Source organism: Centrocercus urophasianus, unplaced genomic scaffold, assembly GCF_019232065.1.
Source record: "Centrocercus urophasianus isolate 14NV4802_14NV808 unplaced genomic scaffold, USGS_Curo_1.0 seq_73, whole genome shotgun sequence".
NCBI classification, from domain to species: Eukaryota; Metazoa; Chordata; class Aves; order Galliformes; family Phasianidae; genus Centrocercus; species Centrocercus urophasianus.
The window spans coordinates 14,323,363-14,348,636 of NW_024885344.1; the positions used below are offsets into that span (position 1 = coordinate 14,323,363).

General features: G+C 35.8%; 2 protein-coding genes across 2 annotated transcripts in view; one reads left to right on the forward strand and one right to left on the reverse strand.

Moving 5' to 3' along the window:
• PLCZ1 (phospholipase C zeta 1) overlaps window positions 1-15,633 on the reverse strand; it is a 45,555-nt gene extending 29,922 nt beyond the window's left edge. Inside the window, exons 1-6 of the mRNA XM_042837959.1 lie at window positions 15,620-15,633; window positions 14,963-15,086; window positions 11,471-11,705; window positions 6,112-6,313; window positions 2,506-2,650; window positions 887-1,039 (exon numbers count right to left, since the gene is read on the reverse strand). Of these exons, the coding sequence (XP_042693893.1) occupies window positions 887-1,039; window positions 2,506-2,650; window positions 6,112-6,313; window positions 11,471-11,705; window positions 14,963-15,086; window positions 15,620-15,633 (873 nt within the window). The remainder of the gene's footprint in view (window positions 1-886; window positions 1,040-2,505; window positions 2,651-6,111; window positions 6,314-11,470; window positions 11,706-14,962; window positions 15,087-15,619) is intronic.
• Window positions 15,634-15,960: 327 nt separating this feature from the next.
• Window positions 15,961-16,833, forward strand: CAPZA3 (capping actin protein of muscle Z-line subunit alpha 3). The gene has a single exon (XM_042837606.1). It carries the CDS (start codon window positions 15,961-15,963, stop codon window positions 16,831-16,833), a length of 873 nt encoding a protein of 290 aa, XP_042693540.1.
• Window positions 16,834-25,274: the final 8,441 nt, after the last annotated feature.

The following is a 25,274-nucleotide window of genomic DNA, read 5'->3' on the forward strand; positions in this document are numbered from 1 at the left end:
GAGAGGAGAGGAGAGGAGAGGAGAGGAGAGGAGAGGAGGAGACGTGTCCAATTTAATTTCAAAATATCGACTGTACAGCTCAATGGAAACCTTGAAGGTTTTTTTATAGAAAAATCTGAAAATTTGTTCATAACTTTGAATTTCCAAAATTCAATTTCCAAAACCTGGTTTTTGCACAGCTCTCAGATTCAGAATTCAGATTCCAAACTTCTAACTTCTAGAATATTTGACAAGTAACTTAACTGAGGTTTATAGGTTGCTTTTTATTTTATATGAAAACAAGGCAGCTGTAATGCACCTTGTCATTGAGAACCATTCTAACACTGAATAAAAAACTGCGTATTAAAAACCAAATGCCAACACTGAAATTACTGTAATTTCTTTAGACTATGACTTAATATGAATTAAATTATCATAGTGTGGTTCATCTACAGAAGCAGTCCTATGTCAAAATGTGGTAGTCTAAACACAAGAAAAAGCATCTGCCTTTAAGGAAGGCAGATTTATGCACTGGAAAGTTAGCTGCTTTTGAATATAAAATACAATAAAACATTTAATGTATACAAAGCACCAGAAATTGGATTCATGTGAACAGCAACATGAAAGACCTCTGAAAAAAAAAAAAAAAAGCTACTGTGTTAGCATTTTATGAATACATGCTTCAACGTGGTACTGGAAAGTTTATTTGCAGACTAAAATTCCCATTAATCTGTATGATTTATTTCTTAAAGAAAATATTTTTATGTATTTTGTGTTGCTTAATTTTTCATTTTTTTACCATTTGAAGTTCATTCAGATGCAAATGATCAGTCTCAGAAGAGTTTAAAAAAAAAAAAAGCAAGATTTTTTTCACTAATTTTCACAGAACAAAGTACAGTATTATTACCTCAGGAGAAGGTAGCTGAGTCACCGGTATGTCACCAATTGTTGAAGTAAGAAGTTTGTCACCTAGAATATTTAGTAAATATTGTGCCATCCTTTCTTGTTGCTTAGGGCTGCAGTGATTCTCCAAAGACAGCACAACTGGATAATCAGATGCCTGAAACAATAGAATTTAAAGTCCATTATGATTAAGAAATATAAAGAAAATCCCCAAAAATATATTGCAGAAGGCCCCTTAGTAATTCATAGTTTCCTTGTATTTGCAAAATATTTCGAACGTGTTTGTTTTTTTAGGTTAGTTACAGAATAGTAAAGCTCACAATACTTATAGAAAAGGGAAAGAATAGTTGAAATAGTAACTTAAATCCAAAGAAGAGAAAAACAAAAAACAAAAAACAAAAACAAACAAAAAAAAAGCAACCAAACATCATCCTCAGGATGTTAAGAGGAGATAGAAATAAATCCACGGAGATTAAAAAGAAAAAAAAGCCATGCAATTTTTTTTTAATAATGTCACAGTATTTTCTTGGGACTCTGTTCTTTACCCATCACAGTACTCAAGCGAGACATAGGAACTCTGGCAAACTTCAGAGAATGCCTCAAAGGAGGCATGTCCATTTCAATTCTATAAATAATTTTCAGAAGTCATCAGCTAATGAATAAAATATTTGCTTGGGTAGGATCTAAACTGACAGTTTATAAAGGAAGAGTCATTCTGTGTTTATTCAATTTTTAACATTTTTTCACTGAGGATTTGCTGGTGACCATTATCAGAAGAATATACTAGTTTAGACTGATAGGAACTATTATTTCTTGATATAATTTTATCATCTTTTTTCTATGACTCATGCTTCTTAAATGAAGTCTACGTTATACCTTTACACAATATTCTATTTACAAGCAAACATAGGTGAGATTTATCTGATACCTGTTGAAGACCAGCTTAAATCTGAATAGACTATATATGCGTGTGTATAAAATCCACATAAATGTGTGAATGTACACATGTACATATATTATGCAAATTATATTAACAGTCTTGCAGGACATCAGTTCAGTCGAAGTTTTGTCAGAAATCTGCAAAGAGACTGAGTAACAAAAAATCTCCAGCTTCTGCTCTTTTCCAAAGATAGACAGAAAGGACATTGCCTTAATGAATCATCTGACAAGAAGACCTGTATCATATCTTGAATTTAAAAAAAAAATAAAAAAAAAGGTGGAAATGAAAACAGAATAAACATCAAACTAACTTCTAGTCTAATTTTTTCTCTATTTTGTGAAATCGAGCTTAGGATATCAGTGTTAGCAACAGAAGAATAAGTGAAGTAAATTCATAGCCAAATATAAAGGCGGAAAGTATAACATTAGACAGATTCTGAAATAGTTTTTCAGTTCATTTTCAGTGCTTGACTAAATGACCTTAGGTAAGAATTCCATCTAAGAAACTGCAAAATTAATAAACAGATTGTACATTTTTCCTGTAATTCATTTTAGTAATGTTCATTCTATAAAGACTATCTCAGTTTTGTGGTTATTTTTGACCTCTGAGAATCTCAAGATATCAGTATATTTGCAGGCTTTATTACAACACTGTAGCATTTTAACTGACATATATATACATACCGCAAAAGCATACTTGTCTACTGCGTGAATTACAGAATAAAATGGAAGTTTGCTTGTGAGGGTGTGACCATGATACACAACAGGATCATTGTTTGAGCCATCCCAGCAGTCAATTTCCAGACAACGGCATCCTTTTAACAGAGCACTTGGAAAGAACAAAGGAAATAATTCACAGTTAAAAGGAAAACACCTCATTTCTTTTTATGTCACTATATTTCTGCCTACAAGCACATAAAATACAAAAATACTAGTCTATAATCATAACTGATAAATCCTAGGAATTTATAAAGATATGAGACCAAGCTCTATTTTCTGCTGTTCATCTTAGGCATATTAGGTAATAAAATTTATTAGTGTACTAAGGAGGAAGATAGATTATATGAATATCCCTCATTAAGAGACTGAAAAAGACTCAACATTTTTAAGTAAAAACTTTGGAATGTTGGTAAATGTCTGCTTAGAATGAAATAATAAATACTTGAAAGGGCTTTTTTTTTGTTATTACTATTTCATGATATGTCTGAAAGTTTGAGAGTTGTCATACTTAAAAGGATTAATATATCACCATCACACCTAAAGAATCAGGTTCTGCTTCTTTGTTATTTTCTTTAGCTGTTTTACCTCGGACTTAATTTCTAAGAGGTAGGGCTAAAGTTTCCCAGAAGCCTTAAATTTACTGCTTCAATTTATAGTAGGTTAATTGTTCCCCTTAAATCACTTAGGTTTCTAACATTTGCCTTGCTACTATGTAGGTAGCTCCAAAAGTAATGCCTCCTATTTATTTCTGTGGAAGTTATGACAAAGAATACAAACACACTATCTGATAAAGCAAATTCTCAACTGTTCAACATGATTTTTTCAGCATAGACACCATCATTTGCTGTGCATTTTTGCCCTGATGAACAAGAGCCTGCATGCCACACTTGTAAAAATCTGCACAAGCAGATTTTTCAAAGCTGTTGCTAGCAAAATGTTGCCCACATAATCAGTCTTTCATTGGTTCAAAAAGATGAAAGTCAGAAGGTGCAAATCCAGGCTGTATGGTGGGTGTAGTAGGACAGACCAACTAAGATTGACAACACATTCAATGACCTTCCAACTGATATGTGGAGCCTACCATTATCATCTTGCAAGAGAAAGATTGATTTCTTCTCTAGCCTGACTCTAGAAGTCCAGGCCATCATCTCTGTCAACATTCTTGTGTGGTGGTCAGAGCTGATGGTTACTCCAGATTCCAGGAATTCCCAAAAAATCACTCCTTTCCTATCCCAAAAATCAGTGTATACCACTTTAGCCACTGAGGACTGTCTTTAACATTTTTTTCAATTGAGAAATCACGCTCCACTTCACAGACCGCTGTTTTAACTCTGGCTCACAGTGCTGACACCTCTCATCATTAGTAATGCCTTGTATTGCTTCAATAGGTCCTGACAAACTTGCATACAGTCTTCTTTTCGTTCCTGTGTGAGCATTCACGGGAACCATCTGGCACAAACAGCGATATTCCAACATTGCCACCATCATTTCCTACACCTTGAAGCCAATACTCAGCTTCATACACAGTTCCCCGGTCATAATCAGAAGATTCATGCAAATGAGCTGATTGAGGTGCTCTTCATTTTGTGATGTGACAGATGTGCATGGCCATCCAGAACATGGCTTGTCTTTCATGTCACTGCTGCCACTGCTAAAAAGCAAGCATCACACACCTCTTCACTGTGCTCACATCCACTTTTTGATCTCCATAATCGTTCAGCAAGCATCTATTAATGTCAGGTGTCATTTTTTCTGCATGGAGGAATTGAATGATACATCCTTGCTTCATATGCTCTTCCATGTCAGGCACCATTTTGTCAGACTGCCCTTCTGCTGCATCTGTCACATGACAACAAATTGTAACAGAATACTGGTGGGAAGATTCAACCTCTACTGCCACACCATCAACATCTATCTCTGACATTGTGGGCCAACATAAAAAAAAAAAGACATTACGTTCTGGTCAGCCTTTGTAAGCATTTCTTGAACCTCTGTGCCTGGAAAAATCATGGAGGACATCCTCCTAGTTACCATGTTAAGGCACATACTAGACGAAAAGGTTATCTGAGACAGCCAGCATGGCTTCACCAAGGGCAGATCTTGCCTGATCTAGTGGCCTTCTATGATGGAGTGACAGCACTGGTGAACAGGGGAAGGACAGATGTCATCTACCTGGACTTCTGCAAAGCCTTTGACTTGGTCCCTCACCACATCCTTCTCTCTAAGTTGGAGAGGTAGAGATTTGAAAGATGGACTGTTTGATGGATTAAAGAAGTGGTTGGCTGGTTGCAGCCAAAGGGCTGTGAATAATGGTTCCGTATCAGGGTGGAAGCTGGTCACAAGTGATGTCCCCCAAGGTCAGTCTTGGGACCAGTGCTCTTTGACATTTTTATCAATGACATAGACGATGGAATTGAGTGCACAATCTGCAAGTTTGCAGATGACACCAAGCTGTGCAGTGCAATTGATACACTAGAGGGAAGGGAAGCAATCTAGAGGGAGCTAGACAGTCTGGAGAAGTGGGACCAAGTGAACGTAACAAGGTTCAACAAGACCAAGTGCAGGGTGTTATACTGGGCTGGGGCAATCCCAGGTTTTTATACAGACTGTGAGAAGGCTTCATTGAGAGCAGTCCTGCTGAGAAGGACTTGGGGGTCCTGGTGGATGAGGAGCTGGACTGCAAAGCTTTTGACGTGGTCCCTCACCACATCCTTCTCTCTAAATTGGAGAGGTAGAGATTTGAAAGATGGCCTGTTTGATGGATTAAAGAACTGGTGGATGGTTTGATGGTTTAAACACACTGGTTTGATGGATTAAACACACTGAGCAGTGTGTGCTTGCAGCCCGGAAGGCCAACTATATCCTGGGCTGCATTAAAAAAAGAGGCAGCCATCAGGGAGAAGGAGGTGATTGTCCACCTCTACTCAGGTCTTGTGAGGCCCTTTCTGCAGTACTGCATCCAGGCCTGGGACCTTCAGCATAAGAAAGATGCAGAATTCTTGGAGAGGGTCCAGAGAAGGGCCACTAAGATGATCAGAGGGCTGGAGCACCTCTTCAATGAAGAAAGGTTAAGGGAACTGGGCTTGTTTAGCTTGGAGAAGACTCCGGAGAGACCTCATTGTGGCCTTCCAGTACTTGAAGGGAGCATACAAACAGGAGGGGAAACAGCTATTGACATGAATGGATAGTGATAGGACAAGGGGAAATGGTCTTAAAATGAGACAGGGGAGGTTTAGGTTAGATATTAGGAGGAAGTTTTTCACTCAGAGGGTAGTGACTATGTTGAGAATAAAAACTGATTAAGTCACATACTGTGCTGCATGCTATAGATTTATTTTGCTATGAAAAGGATGTTACGTGCTTAAGTGAAACAATGGATTATTTCCAGTCTATGATCAAGTGGTTTGGTAAATATATTGAAAAGATTACACATAAAATAAGACTATTGTTTTCCACTTTCATCCACAATGGCTATTGACAGAAGCATTACCTGTGAGTTACTTCTGGATAGCCAGAGAATGTTTACAATATTGGTTAAAAACATACAAAAAAAAACCTCCATCTGAATACCTGATATATCCATTTAAATCGCTGGGTCCTACTAGCTGGTCAGATACCAAGTAGGTATTGTGAGAAGATGAAATAAAATAGTCACATAATGGGTGGTTCATATCTTGGTAGACGGTCCGGTGCTCTTTTTTGAATATAATACAATCTTCTGAACTCATGTACCTTATAAACCCTTCAAACGACAATTGTCTTCTTTTCCTAACTGTTCAAAAAAGAAAAAAAGAAAGTTGAAAAATCTGGTGTGAAGCTAAGCTGATAGTTATATCTGTGTATTTTTCATAGTTTTTAGTAGATAATTCAGAACACTGCTAAATGTTTTACAGCCCAACACTTCTCTGCAATTTTAAAATTCACAAAAAGCAATATGAACACAAATGTCAGATTTGTACAGTTCTGGTGTTGATGTGGTTCTAAATTATGAGAGTAAATTAGTTTGTTCTTATGTTTTTGTACTTCTGTGGATTTTAGAAAAAAAAGTTTGCAATAGTTCTAAGTAAATATAAAATATTTCTTATTGTTTAGTTTTGGAAAGTAGCATGCTAGTCAGTGCACTAATAGATTTTTTCTCAGTAGAAAATAATGGAATTTTTCTTTAAAATGTCATTCATAATCTTGCAGAAACCATGATTCTTAACATCAAGCATCTTAAATGGTGGAAAATTGAAAATAGCTAATGACAAAATGATGTTTTGTTTGGAAGTATTTGAAATAAAAAACATCATCTTAACAATATAAATTACTGCCCACAAAGATGAATTTGAAATCACGCTTATTATATTACTGCATGTATAACAAATCATGCTAATTGCCTTCATACCAGTGATAGTCATCCCATTTATTTTGTTATTTAACTGAATTAATGACAAACAGATCCATTACGCTGCCAACTGTTGCTCTAATGTCATGCTTCAAATGTAACTCTTTTGCAAATTATATAATCTCAGATGTCAGTTTTGATTCAAAACACAAGCTAGTTTGAATTAGTCAGAGATTTTTCACAGTTCTGACTGCAAAATAACCTTATTTTTGTCACCATAGTTGGATAGTGATTCTTAATCAATAGGTAGTTAGACAGTACTTTGCTATGCTAACTATGCTAACAATAACACTGGGTTTTCAAGTTTCTTCACTATTTTTTATATTATTTTGGGTTTCTCTTGCCATAAATAAATAGAAGATGGTAGTAGTTTTTTTCTTGAAGAGAACATGTGTTCACATAAATGCACTCATTAATATAGTCCCTTTAAATTAGAAACATTACTTTGTAAGGCAAATATGTATTACTTTGATAGCCAGCATATAAGTTCCTTGGATTCAGAGTTCATTTCATTTCTCTCATCATTGGAAAAAAATATATGCATTTTTATATAGCTTATTTTTTTATAGCTTATTACAAGACCTTGCATTACATTCATTTACAGCTCTTTTCTCAGGATCTATAGCTGCTATCTTTGACTTGCAGACAACTAAAGTCTTGTTTCTGGAGAGCCATCAAAATTCATTGCAACTTTGTCGATCGAAATTGTTAAGCAGTAATGAAGCAATGTGATCATCACGTGATCATGAACAGCATATCATCTGCTAAAATAATTTTTCAGAGAAGACCTCTTGTTTAGTAAAAAAGGTCACAGTTTTTAAAGTCTAAGATAGAAGAAGGCTTAAATTGTTGTTATTCCTACTGTTAGTTCATACTATTAGTTAGCTCATAACTCTCTGACCAGTGAAGGAAACCTACTGGGTTTCATTAGAACCCACTCTTATCTTTGTCTGATGAAGATACCAAAATTGGTTAAGAACACAAGTACAATGCTTTTTAAATTCTGATAAATAGCACAGCCAAACTATTTTCTGGTCATTTACAGACACTTTCTTTTTCTGTGTTAAAAGAAATGGGAATATATCTTCATAAACTTTCCATGGGGAATAGATGCTTTCATCAAGGCCTTATGCATCTCCCGAGAGGAATCTCAATCTTTTTCTCCATTAGCAGTAGTTAGTAAACACATATCCATTTGGTGCAGAAATAAAAAGCAAAAGCAAGGGAAGATTTCTGTCTTCTTGTAGCTTTTTCTTGTTTACAAAGTTCAATGCTTTCTTCTTGCCTTCCCTTTTCAGATAGACTGAAACACTATTTATTGCTAATATTCTTTTTTTCCGGTGATAACTGTTGTAAAAAGTAATTTGTTTTTCTCTTGTTGTCAGCTCAATTAAGGTAAATTTCAGCACTGCCATATAGAAGAATACAGATATATCACAGGAATTATGGCCAGTGCATGATTTTTTGAAAGATATATTATATTATATGCCTATATTTTTTAGAGTTCATCTCCTCCTACTTTCTTAATTTACCACTTCTTTGTGGAAAGAAATATTGAAATTAAGCTTTCATAAAATGTTGGACAAATCTGTCTAAAATATTGTATTTATATAAATGGAGAGTAAATGGCACATACAAACAAACCTAAGAAGCTTATAGCCTAATTTTTTTTTTTAATTAATAAATACATTCCAGATTACTTAAATTCTTTATCTGACAAATGTACTAATGTCTCAGTAATCAAATCCATGCAAATATTGAATTTTGAGAAACAAATAAGAAATTAAAAAAAAAAAAACTGTACTAAAGAAAGACAAAGTCCCTTTGGCCATTTGGTTGGCATAACATGGTTTCTTTAATATCACTTCATGAGTCAAGACTTCTATATGAAATTAGTAATAGAATGGAGAGATGTCTGAATGTTCGTGTGCAACAAACCTGACATCTCAATGTTAGTAAGAGGTAACTGTCAGATGATTCACATATTCACCATTTCTACGATCACTTTCATAAATGTGTCCTTCAGTCAAAAACGCAAACTTTAGCTTACACACACACAAATCTGTCAATGCAGAATTTTGTCATTAGAAATTTAAACTGTGTAAGAAAAATGGAAGAGCAGTGTATTCTGTGCTGTTTCTGAACAAAATACAGCATCTGCAGACAGCTAATTTGGAGTTATGTCACTCAATGACATTGAAAAGTTGTCTCTCTGTGGACGCAAATGTTAACGATGGACCAAATGTTAACAGTTGACTTATCAATGTTGTATATATCTAGTCACTGATTTTATCATCATCGTGACATACCAGTGTACTAAGTTTATCAGATAATGGTTGTTACTATTAGCAAACCAGTCAATCTTGTGTCAAGATCTGCCCTTTTCTCTTTTTGTAAAATACAGGACAAGGCTGGCAGATGAGTCTAACAGATCATCTTGATGAAGAATATGCCACACCAAATTCAGAATGACAGTTGCACAAAACGGTATATCACGACACCGTATGAATCAACTATCATGTCAATCATATCTGGAACTTTCTACTAAATATGTTTGAGTGGGAGTATTTGTCCAGTCAAAGCAGCATGAACAAGACAGCTATTATTTCACTCAGCAGTATTATTTCCAATAACAGGATAAACAATTTTTTCACAGATGAGGAAAAATGAAAATTTGGCTTAAATCTCTAGTGTAAATCAGAAATTTAAGAAAAAAAATAAATTATATTTACAACTGTGTTTACTAACTGAGTAAAGACTCTTGTTCTTTTTATAGCTATTAACTTTCTGATCAGATCATTCAAAACAAACTTTTAAACTGGTAACTTACATAATTACTTAGGAAAGACTAATTTTCAGAAAGAGTAGGATATGTTTAATAAAACTTGTGCTAATTTGAAAGGTAGCCTCTAAAATTAATGACATAAGGAAGATTTTGTAGCTATCGCTGGACAATGAGTGACTTAGTGAAACACCAAATGCCTTTTGCTTCTGGTTGAAAGTGTGCTGTAGTTTTTCCCACAATAGTGGGAATGATCAGCATAGACATTCCAGAGTTGTTATCTCAAAAGGAAGTTTTTCTCCTTGAATTTATTGCTATTTTTTCAGTTTTCCTTACTCAGTACGAAACAATGGAAACCAAAGGAAACAAACACTGTTAAACATTTAATATTCATCTTCCTCTGAACAAAGTTTCCAATAAATTGTATTTACGTTTGATTTCCTTTTTTCAGCTTATTAGCAAATTTTGTCTCTTGCCATGTTGAGAGAAACATCAGAAATGCAGCAGCACAGCTTGAAGCAGCCATCAGCAGCTGAAATATCTGCTTGTTACAGATTCAACAAATCACTCATCTCACATTTCTATTGATTCAGAAAGGACGAATATACTGCAAAGTATTACTGATATCTGGAAGAACCTAGCTTGAGTATCAGATTCCAGTCTGAATTATCAGTTCTAGCTGCTTAGACAGCTTCCCTCCATTGCACCACGAAAAGTGTCTTGCTGGGCAATACTAGAAGTGGAAAAAAAGACACTATAAAACTCGGAGTTTTGGAAGCTGCAAGGGAGGAATAAAGAAATATAGTTTGGGTATGCAGAAATGGTGTTAGGGAAGCTAAAATACGACTCAATTTGAAACTGGCTTGGAAGTTCAGTGGAACATGAAGTGCTTTTACAACTTCACTGCCCGTGTTTTTAAAAAGAATATGTGGGCCAACTGTTGAATAGGGCAGGTGGCTTTGCTGACAGACTCCAAGTCTGTCAGCATTGTTTAAATTCACCAGATTTGCAAGACTGCTTTAATGCATCCCTGAAATTCTTACCAACAATATCCAGCTGACAGCAAACCAGAGTGTAACTGTTCAAGATTTCAGCCTTACTTAGTAAAGACAAAGAGATATGACTTTACTAGAATTTGTTTTCTTCTGTGAAATCACTGTATTAGATTACTTCTACAGTTAAACTTTCTGCCACAGAACACTCAAATGCAGATAGCATGATAACAAAACACTATTTGTATTTTTTATCTTCATAGTCCAGCACTTGTAATCCTCTAATTAATTAAGCAAAGAGATTGTCACTAAAGAGTCAGTCTGGCTTCCTAGTAATGCTCATTCACATATTTCAGTGGGTATAAAAAAAATTTAGTGTGGGTTCTCTACTCTAAGAAAAATTGCATTTTGTTTGAAGCAATCTACAGCTAGATTTTGGACCAGTCTGTTGCAATAAGGAGTAAGAATGACTGAGCTGGTCGTGTTCTGTTGCTGAGTAAATTTACTTTGCTTTATTAAGAGTTTCTAATATTATCATATTTATAATATTCAAAAAACCTGAATTGTAAATAAATAAATAAATAAATATTTGATATATGTGCTTACAAATGATATTATACAACAGACATAATTATAATATTCTTGCTTACACTACTTTTTTTTTCAATTTCCAGTTTGCATTAGTCAGGTGAGTATTCAGCAGTATAAACTGTCTATTAAAATCACAAAAAATAAGAGCTAGAAATCAAATACTTCAACTATGCATACCTTCATCAATGGGTTCATACTTCAAAATTACTTCTAAGGCAGTTGTTTCAGCATCTTCAGTTTTAAATTGTTCTTTTTTGAGAAATTCAGTGAGCTCGGTGTCAGCAAGACATTTGCGGTTTTGAGAGTAAGCACAGAAAATTTCATGAAATTCATTTCTGTGTACAATAGCTCGATAAATTGCTCTGAAGTCTTCCATGTTAATAGTACGTATCTTCCTCTTGTCAACTGTTTTCTGAAAACAAAAATCGAAACAGTCAACGCAAAGATATACAATAGTAAAAAGATACAGATAAACCAGTCTATAATATATTATAATATTATATTATATTATAATATTGAAAGAACTACAACAACAGAGAAAGCTTAGGGCAGCAGTGGCTACAATACATTATCAAATTATAGTCTTTTTTTTTGCAACGTTTAGATTTGTCTTTCTGTGTTAAAAGTGTTTTTGGACAAATTAAAACGTATCACATGACATGGCATCTAAGTAACTAAAAGTAATTCATATATAACATGTGCAATATTAAAACATAAATCTATGTTAAAATGCTATGCTTACGATGGATATGCAGCATAGAACATGTTGAGTAAAAATATTTTTAATACGATACCCCTCTCACAGAAAATTGAACCGACTTGTAAGTACAGTATTTTAAATTTACATACAACATACATCAAGTTGTGATCTGAAAAATGAAATAAAAACCAAATTTTCATGTTATCCTTTAAAAATTTCTACCAAAATATGTAGTTGTGCACATGAAATGTGTTTACATCAGTTTAGCTTGCATGTGTTAAATTTGTTATTGTAAAAGTAAGATAAACTTTGGAAATTTACTCAAAAAAATAGCCACAAAATCATATACAAATTTATTTTTTTTACCACTGTAGGCTAATTAAAATTTGTAACTTTTGGCTCCTTCAGATGTGACTACCAAGGATGTTGGATTTCGCCACATAACAATGACACCTGCTTTGATTTGCAGAGCCTCCCCAAAATTGTCCATAAATAAAAGATATCTAATTGGAACTCTGGCTACTGTTTGATGAAAGCTTCTGATTACTACTGATTAGACTAGTTTTGAAGAGACACCATAGAATCTAAATGCTACATTGCCAGTTTTTTTCCTATGCAGTAGAGTTCCCACTGAGAGATGGCAGTACAAGTACAACAAAGAAGAACACAATACTAGCTAAAAAGAAAATTTCAAAAATTTTACGTAACAGTAGTGAAGTATTTGCTTTGAGTTGGAAAAAAAAAAAAAAAAAAAAGTAACAATCACTTTTAATGAAACTAAGCAGCAAGATAATTCAGGAAACTAATCATATGCTTTTTATTACTGCTTGAAAAATCCCAAGTCTTGGGTTGAAATCATTCAACTATTTTTTTAACATCTTTAAGGCAACTGCAAATTTACTCATAATTGTTAATCAGAAAAAGGAAATACCAACTCATTTAGAAATTAAGCATCCACGAGGACTCAGGAGACCTTCTCTCAGCTACTGGCACAAAGTGAAACTGGCCAGAAAATTAAATTTTCTATTTCGTTGTCCTTTTCTGAAATGTAGATAACTATACTGCCCAGGGGTATTTTTGAAATTAAAGTTATGAAAATCTCATCAAAATGTTAAAAAAAAAAAAAAAGATAGTTATAAAACTTTTATTGGCAGATTTTTATTATTATTATTATTATTTTCATTAAGGCACATCACATATTTTCAGAAAAAAAGTATCTTGACAAGGGCTTAGTTCGGAGAAGTATATTAAAATTTGTCATTCCTTTAAAATGTTTATGTTCATAATTCTGATATCGCCCAAAGGAGCATTGCGGTAAACAAAAGAGAATATAAAAAAAAGTACATAGTTCTTTAAAAACTGTGTTTCCTACAAAATAGATTTTTGTTGTGTATAGTTATGTGATTATCAATATGTAGTTAGTGAAAATAATGGCAGAAAAAATTCCTTCCAGATTTTGCATTTTACATCCTGTTAGAGTGATGAACAATTTGAGTTCCAAAATTATTGAAAATAGCCAAATATCTCAGAAAGTAAAGAATACCTAACAGCACTGCTAAGAACTACTAGATCAGGCTGTCAAATACATTATACACTTATACACAGATACTCAGAGTATACACTTCTGAGTATCTGTAGCTAGACCAAGCTTATTCTATGCAGATCACTTCCCCAAATAATTATTCTCCACCCACAGTTCATTAAAACATATCAGATTTCTGTCAGAAATCAGGTGGATTTCTAATGAAAAATAACAATTATGAGAAATAGTTTCAAGTTCTCGTGAAATTCTCGAGTTTAGCAATTGTCTCAATGCAGTGAAAAATTCAAAAATCATGGGCATCGCCCCATGGTTAGCAAGGACTGCGCTCACACTGCTGTTTTCACCTGGGCTAGAGAGAACTACAAAACAAGATAGAATGAGGAAATACTAGTGCTTTCCATCTCCCTGCCTTCCCTGCAGTATGACAAGATCTAAAACTTTTAGAATTCCCAGAGCTAATTCTCCTATACCAAATCTGGACAGAATTAGAAAACTGGTTGCAAAACTATCACATAGAAATCATATGTATAAATAGTCACTGAGTTTCATTTCCTTAGCAAAACAGATTTACCAAATGGCTATTTTGGTTTGAAAAAAAAAATAAGATAAAAGAAAAATCCATATAATTTTTGATTAATTAATAGGATGGACCTGAAGAACATGAAATCCCAATGTGTCCAAAGGCACTCAATTTTACAGTTTTTTCTCAGTGGGAATATATGAACCTAATCATAATTTGAGAGCCTAAATTAAATTACCCTATTATTGAGGCTTATTTCTAGCTGTTTTATTTTGCATACGTAGAAAACCCATGATCATTGCTGTATCTCAAGGCCACATCCTTCCCCAGGAGCGAGAGTGCTATGGATGTATGGGATATCAAAGCATATCTCTTAAGTGCTTCACAAGAGAGTTATGGTGGAAAACTGACTAAGTGTGCTGGATTTACATTGACTTGAAGCTGGAACAGATCAGATACCTTCATATTGTTGATAGCAATCTCTCTAATGTCTCTGAACAGCAATAGCCAGGCATGGCTGCGCTCATTAGCTCAATCACGAAAGCAGCTCCATGGGATGAAGTCAGAATATTTACATTGTTCTCCATTGAGGCCTTGTTACAATACAGTTGGGAATCAGGGCCTACATGTTTGTTTATTTTTATCGCTCAACACCATTTTGCTGTGGTGAAGAGATGGTAGAGGTCATGCAACCACTCAGCTATCTATTTTACACAGAAACAAAGGATCTGGATATGGCAAATTATTTGCTGATTGTGCACACTCTGTAAGCATGAAATTAATTTCACAAAATAAACTAAATTTAAAAAAAAAAAAAAAAAAAGATTTAAAAGCACAACTTATATAATACCCTTACGTAACTGACCTTCTAAATGTATCTGATCGCTGAATCTATATATTCCTCACCTTGAAAACATGTTTCACATGGGCGAGATTAAAAGGCATGTGCAGTTTTTCAAGTAGTTTAACAGTGCTATCTAAATCAATCTTCCCATCCATGAAGTCATCCTGAATGATGTTCAAAAACCACGTACAAGAGATCAAGTTAAGGAAAAGTCTGACCTCTGCCACTATTTCGACAAGGTGAGACAACATTTTAAACCTAAAATGCTTGCATGTTTTCACAGAACAGAAATACATTTGTGCTCTGCACTCAGTGAAACCTGGGGGCACAGAAAAGAGCCAAAGACACAGCGAGAGTGTGCAGGAAGATGAAGGGTAGTCAGGGTGTAGAAGGGCCTTGAAAAGAGGAGGGAGAAGTAGAGAGATAGATGGGGGACAGCAGGAAAAGGAGTGTCCATGAGGAGCAGCAGTGAGGCACTGTGCCCACCCTACTGGCCTAAGCAGCCCAAGCTAGCACGCCCTGAGCAGACCATCCTGCAGGCTCAGGTCCTCTTGCACTTCAGCCATGTGGTCCCACGCAGGCCCAAGCCTGGCCCAGGCCTCGATGCATGCTCAAGTCAGGAAAAAGTTATACAGTGGCAGGTGTCACAGGGAAGACCAAGAGGAGGAGGAGGATGGAGAAGAAGAGGAGGCAGAGCTGAGGGAGGTGGAGGAGGATATCTGTTCTCCTCCATGGTGACTCCGCGTTGCCAGCTCCTTGTTCTTCACTTTGACGGCATTGCTAGCATTTGGCAGGCCATCACCTCAGCATGCTCTGGCTCCCTGTGGGGCCCTTTTCTTTCCCTCACACCCCAGCTCCTCTGCTGGGGTTCCGGGACCCTCTTTGCTCCTTCCCCACACTCAGACCCCACTGGCATTAGTTCAGATGTGTGAGGTCACAAACTGTGGAGTTCTGGAGCACCAACACTTCTCCCCCTCCTCACTATCTTGTGGCTGTTTCCCTCAGCATCTCCTCCCCTCACCTGTCAACCTCTATCTTTCTCTTAGCCCTGGCCCCAATCATGAGTGTGGAGCAGGGGCTGCGTGCGTCAGAGAAAGTGTCCCTCATTTGCGGGCTGCTGCGCCAGTCCCCTCCAGGGGAATTCAGGCAGGTTGTCCAAGATCTCTGTGATCTGGTCCAAGACGATGAGCTGGTGAAGCAGGAGGCTGCCCACGCTGGGGCCCGTCACAATAAGAACAACTTCACCCCTGTGTTTGTAAATGGGAACAACGTGCTACTGACTCAGTACAATGACATAGGAGGAAACCGCTTCTTCTACCCTCAAGACAAATTCTCCTTTGAGTTTGACCATTTGAGTGGGATAACCAGCAAAACCCATTTGCATAGAGTAATGCTAGATGAGGGGGAGCTGTGGAGAGGAGCCCTCCACAAGGGTTTGAATGCCTATGTGAACTGCCACTTTCCTTCAGGGAACTGCTGTGTGTTCAAAAAAAGCCTGGGGAAGAGGCAGATGTTAGTGGCCTGCATTGAGGCTCATCTGTACCAGCCCTCTAAACACTGGAACAGCCTTTGGAAGTCTGACTGGACTTTTGCTCTGACTCCAGTTATGACCCGAGTTACAGGGGTATTTTTTCTCCAGTTGCACTACTTCAGAGATGCTAACCTCCATGTAACTGTCAACAAGTCTGTAAGCGAGTCTCTGCATGTGATAGACCAAAATCAGTTTGTCACAGATTTCGTGAAGTTCGTGAAAGCCGAAGACAACAAGATTCATAATGCCATTATGGAAAACATCCAGGCCTTGTCAGAGCATACATGGAGGAAAAATCTGCGAAGGAGACTCCCTATTACTCGTACCTTCATGAACTGGAATGAATTGTTGAACAATCAGCCTCCAAAGACCAGTGTTTCCAGAAAAGAAGTACCTCCATGATTACTGAATTGCACTGTATGATTCAGATGCTCAAATAAATAACTGAAGGACAGAATGGGAATGCTTTCTAGTTGATTTATTTCTAAATTGCTCAGTAGAGTGCAGAAGCTGTGGTCACTCGACACTGTGAAATTAATGGACTTCAATAGAGACAGAAAGTTATTTGCTGTCTGTTGTTTTTTTTCCATTCATGTACTTTTTAACTGCTACTGGAGGTACTAGTAACGCTCACTGTCAAAGGTGGTATATACCACTACAGATGAGTCAGTAAGTGAAATCTTACTTTCCTTCAGAATTTTCCTCAATATTAAATGTATTTGTTTATTCATATTACATGGAGAATTTGTAATAAGGAAAATAATAAGATTGGTAAAAACATGGAGGTGTTATTACTAGATTTGTTCAATGCTAGAGAAACCCGAGAAATTCGGCCTTCAAACTTTACTTGTGCATAACTGTATGCACAAGAAACATGAACAGAGGCAGATCAGTACGCAGAACAAGTAAATTTTTTATAGTCATTGCAGATAATAGAAACACTGAGTGTCTCCTATCACTCATTATAGACTAAAGAATACTACTTCTCCCAGTTTCCACTTACTTATTACAAATGACAGAGGAATGCATGCAACTCGCTCCAATTGTTTTCAGTGTGTAAAACAATAAAATACATCGCATATTGCTACCTATGATGGTACTCAAACAACCAGTTGTCCCTATTCTGTAAAAGCTGCTATAACAATATAAAATAAAAGCTTCTACCTACAAAAGTTGTGAGCATAAGATCTTGATTTTTATAACTTTTAGTGGAAATTATGCTGTCAGATGTATTGAGCATGCCCTGTAATCACTTGGTTTAGGAGGTTTCTTATTGTATACATGAGGATATAATAATTAATTGCCCGGAGAATCCAATAACAAAAAATGTGTCCAATCTAAAAATTATTCTACATCACTCTGTGTTATGGATGATGAAGTCATATGCTCAATTTTTGTTTATAAGCAATATTTGAATGTGACTGAAATAAATGAAATATTTATATCTGAATTTCTTCAGATTTTCCTTGACTGGAGTACATTTTTCATCTGATTGTTATGATCTTTATGCTCACTCAGCACAAAGATTTTGGGGAGTTTTGTGCTAATTCATGTGCAGAAAAGCATTTGTAATGCAGTTTCCTTCCAGCAAGCAGAAAGCAGACCGCTGCCCTTGTGACAATGTCCCTTGACAGTACGTATTACAGATGCCCATTTGTTAGAGAACTTGCTCCATGTACACAGAGAGGGAGAAGGATGGAGCATGGAGACCATTCTCTGAGCTCCTTTGGTTCTTAACAGAATGCTACATTACCTATGGGTCATTCTCTTTTCACCCCACAGCTGCTACTGAGATCCAACAACAGTCCAACTCTTTTCGTGCTCATGTTGTAGTTGCAGGCTATTCCTTCATCAAACAGCTGTCTTCACGTGTTATTTATTTAAATATGTGATTATTTCTTTATTGAAACTTAGATTAATTTTACTTAACATGTTTTATGATCCAGGGCTGCTTTAGTGAAGATAGCCTGTTTTGTGTGCATTTCATGTATGCAGTACAGTACAGATGAACTTTTTACATCAGAAAACAGAAACAGGGCATATCACTAGAAATTCTGGATTGTGAAGAAAAATATTTTATTTAAACACATCTTCTGATGCAAAATGAAGATTTTGCACCTGTACTCAGCTTGCTTTAGGAGATTCCTTATCCATATACATCAGGATATAATAATCGATTACCAAGAGAAACCAATAACAAAGGATGTCTAATATAAAAACATCATTCTAAATAACTCTGTATTAGTGATGATAAAATCAATTTTCATTTATAGGAATTTTCTTGAAAATGGGGATTATGTTTCCCCTTCTCCACCCATAGGAACTTCATCAGACTGCCATGACCATTCAAATATGATGAATAATGGCTTGGCAACCTGATCCACCATTTCCCTCAGGACCCATAGACGGATCTCGTCAGATCCCATGGACTTGTGCACCTTCAGGTTCTTTAGGTGGTCTCACATCTGATCTTCCCTTACAGCAGGCAGATCTTTCTTCTCCCATTTCTTACCTTTGCTTTCTGCAGCTTGGGAGGCGTGGCTAGAGCCCTTGCCGGTGAAGACTTTCATAATCCCTGTCTTATTAGAAAGCGATATCCATCACTTCACAGTCACTCCTTACTCATGTCATCACTTTTTGGCAGTGTATACATTGGTGAATAACTGTTTTTGAGGATGAAGTACAGAAGGAATAAAATTTCATCAAAAAATCTCTGATGAACACCTTGAGTCCTCTCTAAGACAATGTCAGAGACAGATATTGGAGGCAAGGCAGTAGGGGTTGAGCCTTCCCGCCAATATTCCATTACATTTTGTTGCTGTGCGTCTGATGGCAGCAGAGGAGAAGTCTGACAAAATGGTATCTGACATGAAATTGCCTATGAAACAAATGTGTGTCGCTGAATTTCTCCATGCAGAAAAAATGGCATCCATTGACATTCCTTGACACTTGCTGAATGTTTATGGAGACTGGACAGTAGATGTGAGCACAATGAGGCAGTGGGTGGTGCATCTCAGCAGTGGCAACAGCAGGTCACCTCTGCCATTGTAGATAATTATGAGCACAGCATGCAGGTTCTTGTCCATTGCTGCTGAAACGTATATCTAATGGTGTTGACTATGTTGAAAAATAGCGTTTTCTATCTCAGAATTTGCTCTGTCGTATAATGTTATTGTGCTCTTTGTATCTGTTGTAGTTTTCATGGAAATAAATAGGAAGCATTGATTTCAGACCAAAATCCTGTATGAAGCCAAGACATTTCCTATTCTCTCAGTGTGACCCAGGAAAGCCGAAAGGTTGGACATCCGTGAAAAATACAGTACTGTCTTTGCCAGTTTTCCCTTCACATTATCGTAATAGGAAAGTTGAAATTTGAGGAAAAAAACACATTATGAGAAAAAAGCTACGATGTGCAACTCCACTGAACATTTTACTGAACTTCTACATGTATGCTATTGTGACTCAAAGTATGGTTAAGATTCAGTTGCTACTTCTTATGCTTTTGCTCATAATCAATTTTGTTGCTGCTGTTTTTTTCTTTTTAGGGAATACATTCCAGCTCATGTTGTCTTTATCCCTAAAATTTCCCTTCATTTTTGTCTGCTTCTATGAAAACTGTTCACAATCTTATGCCGCCTATGAATCCTTCGTTTTTTTTTATGGGCATCTGTACTTGCTTTGTGCTTTCTGTTATTTTTAAGGTAAGTAAAGCAAAAAATTGAAGTTGTCAAACTAACAGATTTCTTCTCCAGCCAGAAGTATAGCAAATCTGGAATTGGACCAATTTACAAGCATAACTACCTATCACTGAAAATTTGTTTTGTGCCTACAAAAACGGATTGTAATCAAGTATCTTTATGTAATATACTGCTTTCTTTCTTGGCTTATCTGTTATTGAGAGGCATGGTTATTTCTCTCAAAGTAGATAATCACCTGTTGTATCAGTTCAGAACATTTACACAATAAAATGCAATTTTCCTTCAAAATAAAATGTGAATTTTATTTAAACTTCATTCCTCCAGTGAGATTGGAGTGAAAGCCTCATTAGAATCATAAAGTTGTTACAGACGTACCTGAGCCAAATTGGCTCAAATTTTTTATTTCTGTAAAAAATTGAGCATCTACAGTTAATTGTTGCTGCAAAGTAAATTATCATCTTTATTACATCAGTAACATTAAAATTTCATTATCAGCTTCCAGCTGCATTAAAAGAACAAAATCAACTCTTAATGTTAGTATTTGAATTGAAGATTTAATGATCACACTGTAAAGTTTGCTCCATGTTAAGCTGGAACTGCATAAGGTAGAAAACCTATCAAAATGAGGACACTTAGCAAGACAATCATTCCATCATTTCATTTGCAAATGGCTGTGCTGAATTAAAAACAGCATTCTTTCTTCTTTCAGAATGGACAGACAAATCTTTAACAGGCACAAAACATTCAGGTAGTCTGTTGGCATTGGGGCTGCAGAAAACAAAATCAATCAATGCTTTTTGAATGGGTAATTGGAATAAATTCATGTTTTCCCCTTTACAACATCTGAAAACAGCCTAATTCTTTCTTAACTTCATTCAAGAATGAATATACCAATATTTAAAAAAAACAACAAAGCAGCTACTTGTATGTTTTCCAAAACGTAGTCTGTGTTCAGAATTTCACTACATTCCTTATCCCCTGATATCAAGCAATGCAGAAGAGAAAGTATAGTTATTAATTGATTTTGACATAGAGAACATAAATGAAAGACAATGAGCAATGCTGCTAAGCTTCTCCTTATCTCACTGATTTTGTATAATTGATATATTAATCCTCCAGTTAGAGTAAGACCAAATTCAACAATTGTTTTTCCCTCTAAAGTGAGAATATTTCAATAAATCTGAAAAAGTGAATTTATAACTTTCCCCATGCAAGATGCTTTCTAATTTTGCATATCAGCATGCCACTATTAAACAAACTGTGGATTTTGTAGTTCATTTTAATGCAACATTTTGCATTCCTAAGAATGCAGACTGGTTTCAGAAAAAAGTCAATATTTCAAAAACAAACTATTATTCAAATCACAATATCCTGCAATTTTCCACAGTTAAAAGAAGAATTTGTTGTTGTAAGACTTAGGAATTGTAACCACTGAATGAAAAAGGAACGCAATGAAAATTAAAAACAAATCACTCATGTTATATCAAGTCATTTATGTAGCTGATTATCTTTGAAAGGAACAGGAACTACAATATATCGTTAAATTCATACCCAGAAAAATGTTGAGATTGTGGGATCCTAATAACAGAAGCTGCTTTGCTTTGTTCTGTTTTAATATTATTGCTTCATAACACATTTGGGAACCGTTGCCTTTACATCCATATCTTTTGACCAAGCCACGCAGATCTAGATTACCAGAGATTTCAGATCAGTGCTCCAGTATTTGTGATCTTCAGTCTTTCTGTGCACAGTAAAGATAACTTTTCTTCCTGATCTTACGTATACCCTATGAGAATGCATTAAAAGTGATGAAAAAATTATAAAATAGTTGGCTTTTAATACCTAAGATAGGAAGTAAAATGCAAAATAACTATGATCCCAAATGAAACTCATTCATAGTCAATACAACTTTCTTTCCCAAAAGTAGAAAGCATTAAAGAACAGGAAATTTTCTATCCTGATTGATTTAAACTAAGAATTACCAGTCTGCATCCTCAGGCAGACTGCTGTGTTCTCATGTATGACATCCCTCTTTACAAGCTAAGCCTCACACTCTGCCCACACAGGCCCCAGATCAACGCACCAGCCCTTGCAACCCTGCAGGTATGTAGGTTTGCTCATCTCAAACTTCACTGACTGCAGGGAGCTCATTTTTCAGATAGCAGCTGCTCTCATAGGCAAACTGGCAATAAAGCAAGGGATCACAGGCCTTTGTTTATTCACCCATTGTTTATTTATCACTGAGAAGGTGGTTGAGCCCTGGAAGAGGCTCCCCAGAGCAGAGGATACTGCACCAAGCTATGCTGGAGTTCAAGAAGAGTTTGGAGAACACTCTCAGACATAGGGTTTGAATTTTGGGTGGTTATGTGTGGAGCCAGTAGTTGTAGTTAATGATTCCGGTAGGTCCCCTCCAAGTCAATCTTCTACAATTCTATGATTCAATTCTAAATGCATATTGTTTATTCCTGAACACAATAAATTTAGAGGCCTCAGGAAAACAAGATCTTGAATGTATTTTACTGTTCTCCAACTTCTGTCCATAAGTAAGACATCTGTTTCTATTTTTTCCCTCTTCATAGAAAATTACTTATCCAACTTCATTTTGTCTACATGCATACCACATGTTGCAGATGAGATTTAGACTCCACAAACCTGTGAGGGACAGACCTACTTACCATAGAAAAATAACTGCAGTGGGCATAGAGGGTTAAAAAATAACACATTTTCCAGCTGTGAATTATTTTAATTCCCTACTTATTTCTTAGCCATTAAGGTAAGAATTTTTTTTTTCTTCAGAAAATCTCCTAGGGTCAAAATTTATGATTCTAGGAGTAAATCATTAAATTTTGGTTGCTCTCAGCAGGTGTTCTCATGACTTATCAGGCATAGTCTTTCCACTGAAAAATGAGACTTTAACCCAAAGTAATTTTGCAGGACATATTAAATCTATACTCACATATTACAGTCACAGTATATTTGCAAAGAAAATGAAAACATTTGTGTTCAGAGTTATGTTTATAACTGGAGACCATCAATGTCACATTCTGATGTCAGTCCTCTCCAGCCATTCTTTCTGGGGACATGATAGACTGGTCTTTTCCTACAGTTCATCTTTTTGCCCACAGTCCCACATTTCTTGCCCCTGGAAGTCAATGTGTAGTTTTGGTTTATTAGCTGAAAGGAGGTTGGGCTGAGGTATGCACTCAGACCTGGGAATTCCGTTTCTTAATAAGTTAAGAAAAAGCATTTATTCATCCCTTCAGAAAAATCTCAGTGGGTGGAGAGTAAACAGCCAAGACTCCTAAGGAGCTGTTTCAGTAGAAAGCTCTGTGTTTCAATAAATGCCTTTGGTTTCAGACAGAAATACTTTCTCTCTGAAATGACAAAGTCAAAACAAAGATGGAGTTGAATAAATTAATAGAGATTCGTAGGCATTTTGTTAGCTTGATTGTTTGTTTTGTCCTGCATTGAAGTTACAATTAAGAGAATGTTCTCTGAGAAGCTGTCCACACAGAAGCTGAAATCAGAAGCTCAGAAATAGAAACACTTTTATATGCGTCTAACTGCTGTGTATGTACCATGGTATGTACCATGAATTTGTTCTCCACTGATCTTGAATTAAGTGCCATGGACAACTTACCTTTAAAAACAGCTATTTTGCAAATCATAGTTTCCTTATGATATTTTCTTGCTTTATAACATTCAACAGGTCAGAAAAAAAAAAAGGATTTATGTTTGTAAGGCATATGAGACCATTATTAAGTATCATTTACAAATCCCTGTAATTATGGAATTGCACATTTTTAAGCAAAACATTATTGCCAGTTCACTGAAGATAACATTAATTTACTTAAAAACTGTATTTCATACAAGACTTCACATTTGCAACTTACTTTTAATAGTATCCTCATTACAGACAGATATGAGAATTACAGCTTATTTCAAGTTTTTATTACTCATATTGGTAATGAGTTGATGCCTGGAGTGCATCTGCACTAGAAAGTCACCTTGTTCACTGGTTTTGCAAGTGCATAAAATAAATGTGATTGCTTAGATACTGTAGATATTATATCATTATACTGCATGTATGACAACAGCTACAAGGGCTGCTCCAAAAGTCATGCCTCCTATTTTATTATGCTGGCTCACAATGTCAGAGGTAAATGTTGGTGGTATGGCAGTAGAGGTGAACCTTCCTGACAATATTCCATCCCATTCTGTTTTGTTGACAGGTGACAGCTGACAGCAGAGGGGCAGTCTGACAAAATGACGTCTGGTATGGAAGTACATACGAAACAAAGGTGAGCCACTGAATTTCTCCATGCAGAAAAAATGGCACCCACTGACATTCATCAGTGATTGCTGAATGCTTATGCAGGCCAAACAGTGAATGTGAGCACAGTGAGGTAGAGGGTGGTGCATTTCAGGAGTGGTAACAGCGACAGTGGATCGCCTCTGCTGATATATATATTTATGAACACGGCATGCAGGTTCTTGTTCATTGCTAGTGAAAATTCATATCTAATGCTGTTTACTGTGTTGAAAAATAGTGTTTTGTAGCTGAGAATTTGCTCTGTCAGTTGTGTTGACAAATAGTATCATTGCACTCTTTGTATCTGTTGCAGTTTTCATGGGAATAAATAGGCATTATTTTCAGAGCAACCTACACTCATGCACATTTGTTCTGTTTTTTGTTGTTGATTTTTTTTTTACATAATTTTTTAAAATAATTTTTTTTAAACTCTTTTCATATCAGTTCCTCTAGTAATTACAGTCAAGTGTGCAAGTACATATTCACTGAACATCTATAGTTCCATTCTTTCTCTCCCCATCTGAAGGTCATTTTGGAGATAGACAACATGCTCTCTACAATCTGTAAGACTTGCTGCTATTTCAGCCTCTGGGCTGTAGTTCCATATGTCTAAATCCATTACAAAATATGGATTTAGCTGAAGTAAATGAAAAGTGTAATTAACATTTTTTTATTCTTTGTGCAATTCTTTATGTTCCTTTATCAAAGTTACATAGGCTGCCAAATGTGTGCTACAGATTATGGGACAAAATGTGCTTAAAATTAAGGTTTGTCAAAGCAGTGTGTTATGTTCTGTAAAATATTGATGAAGAGAAAGAGGAGATTAAAATGCA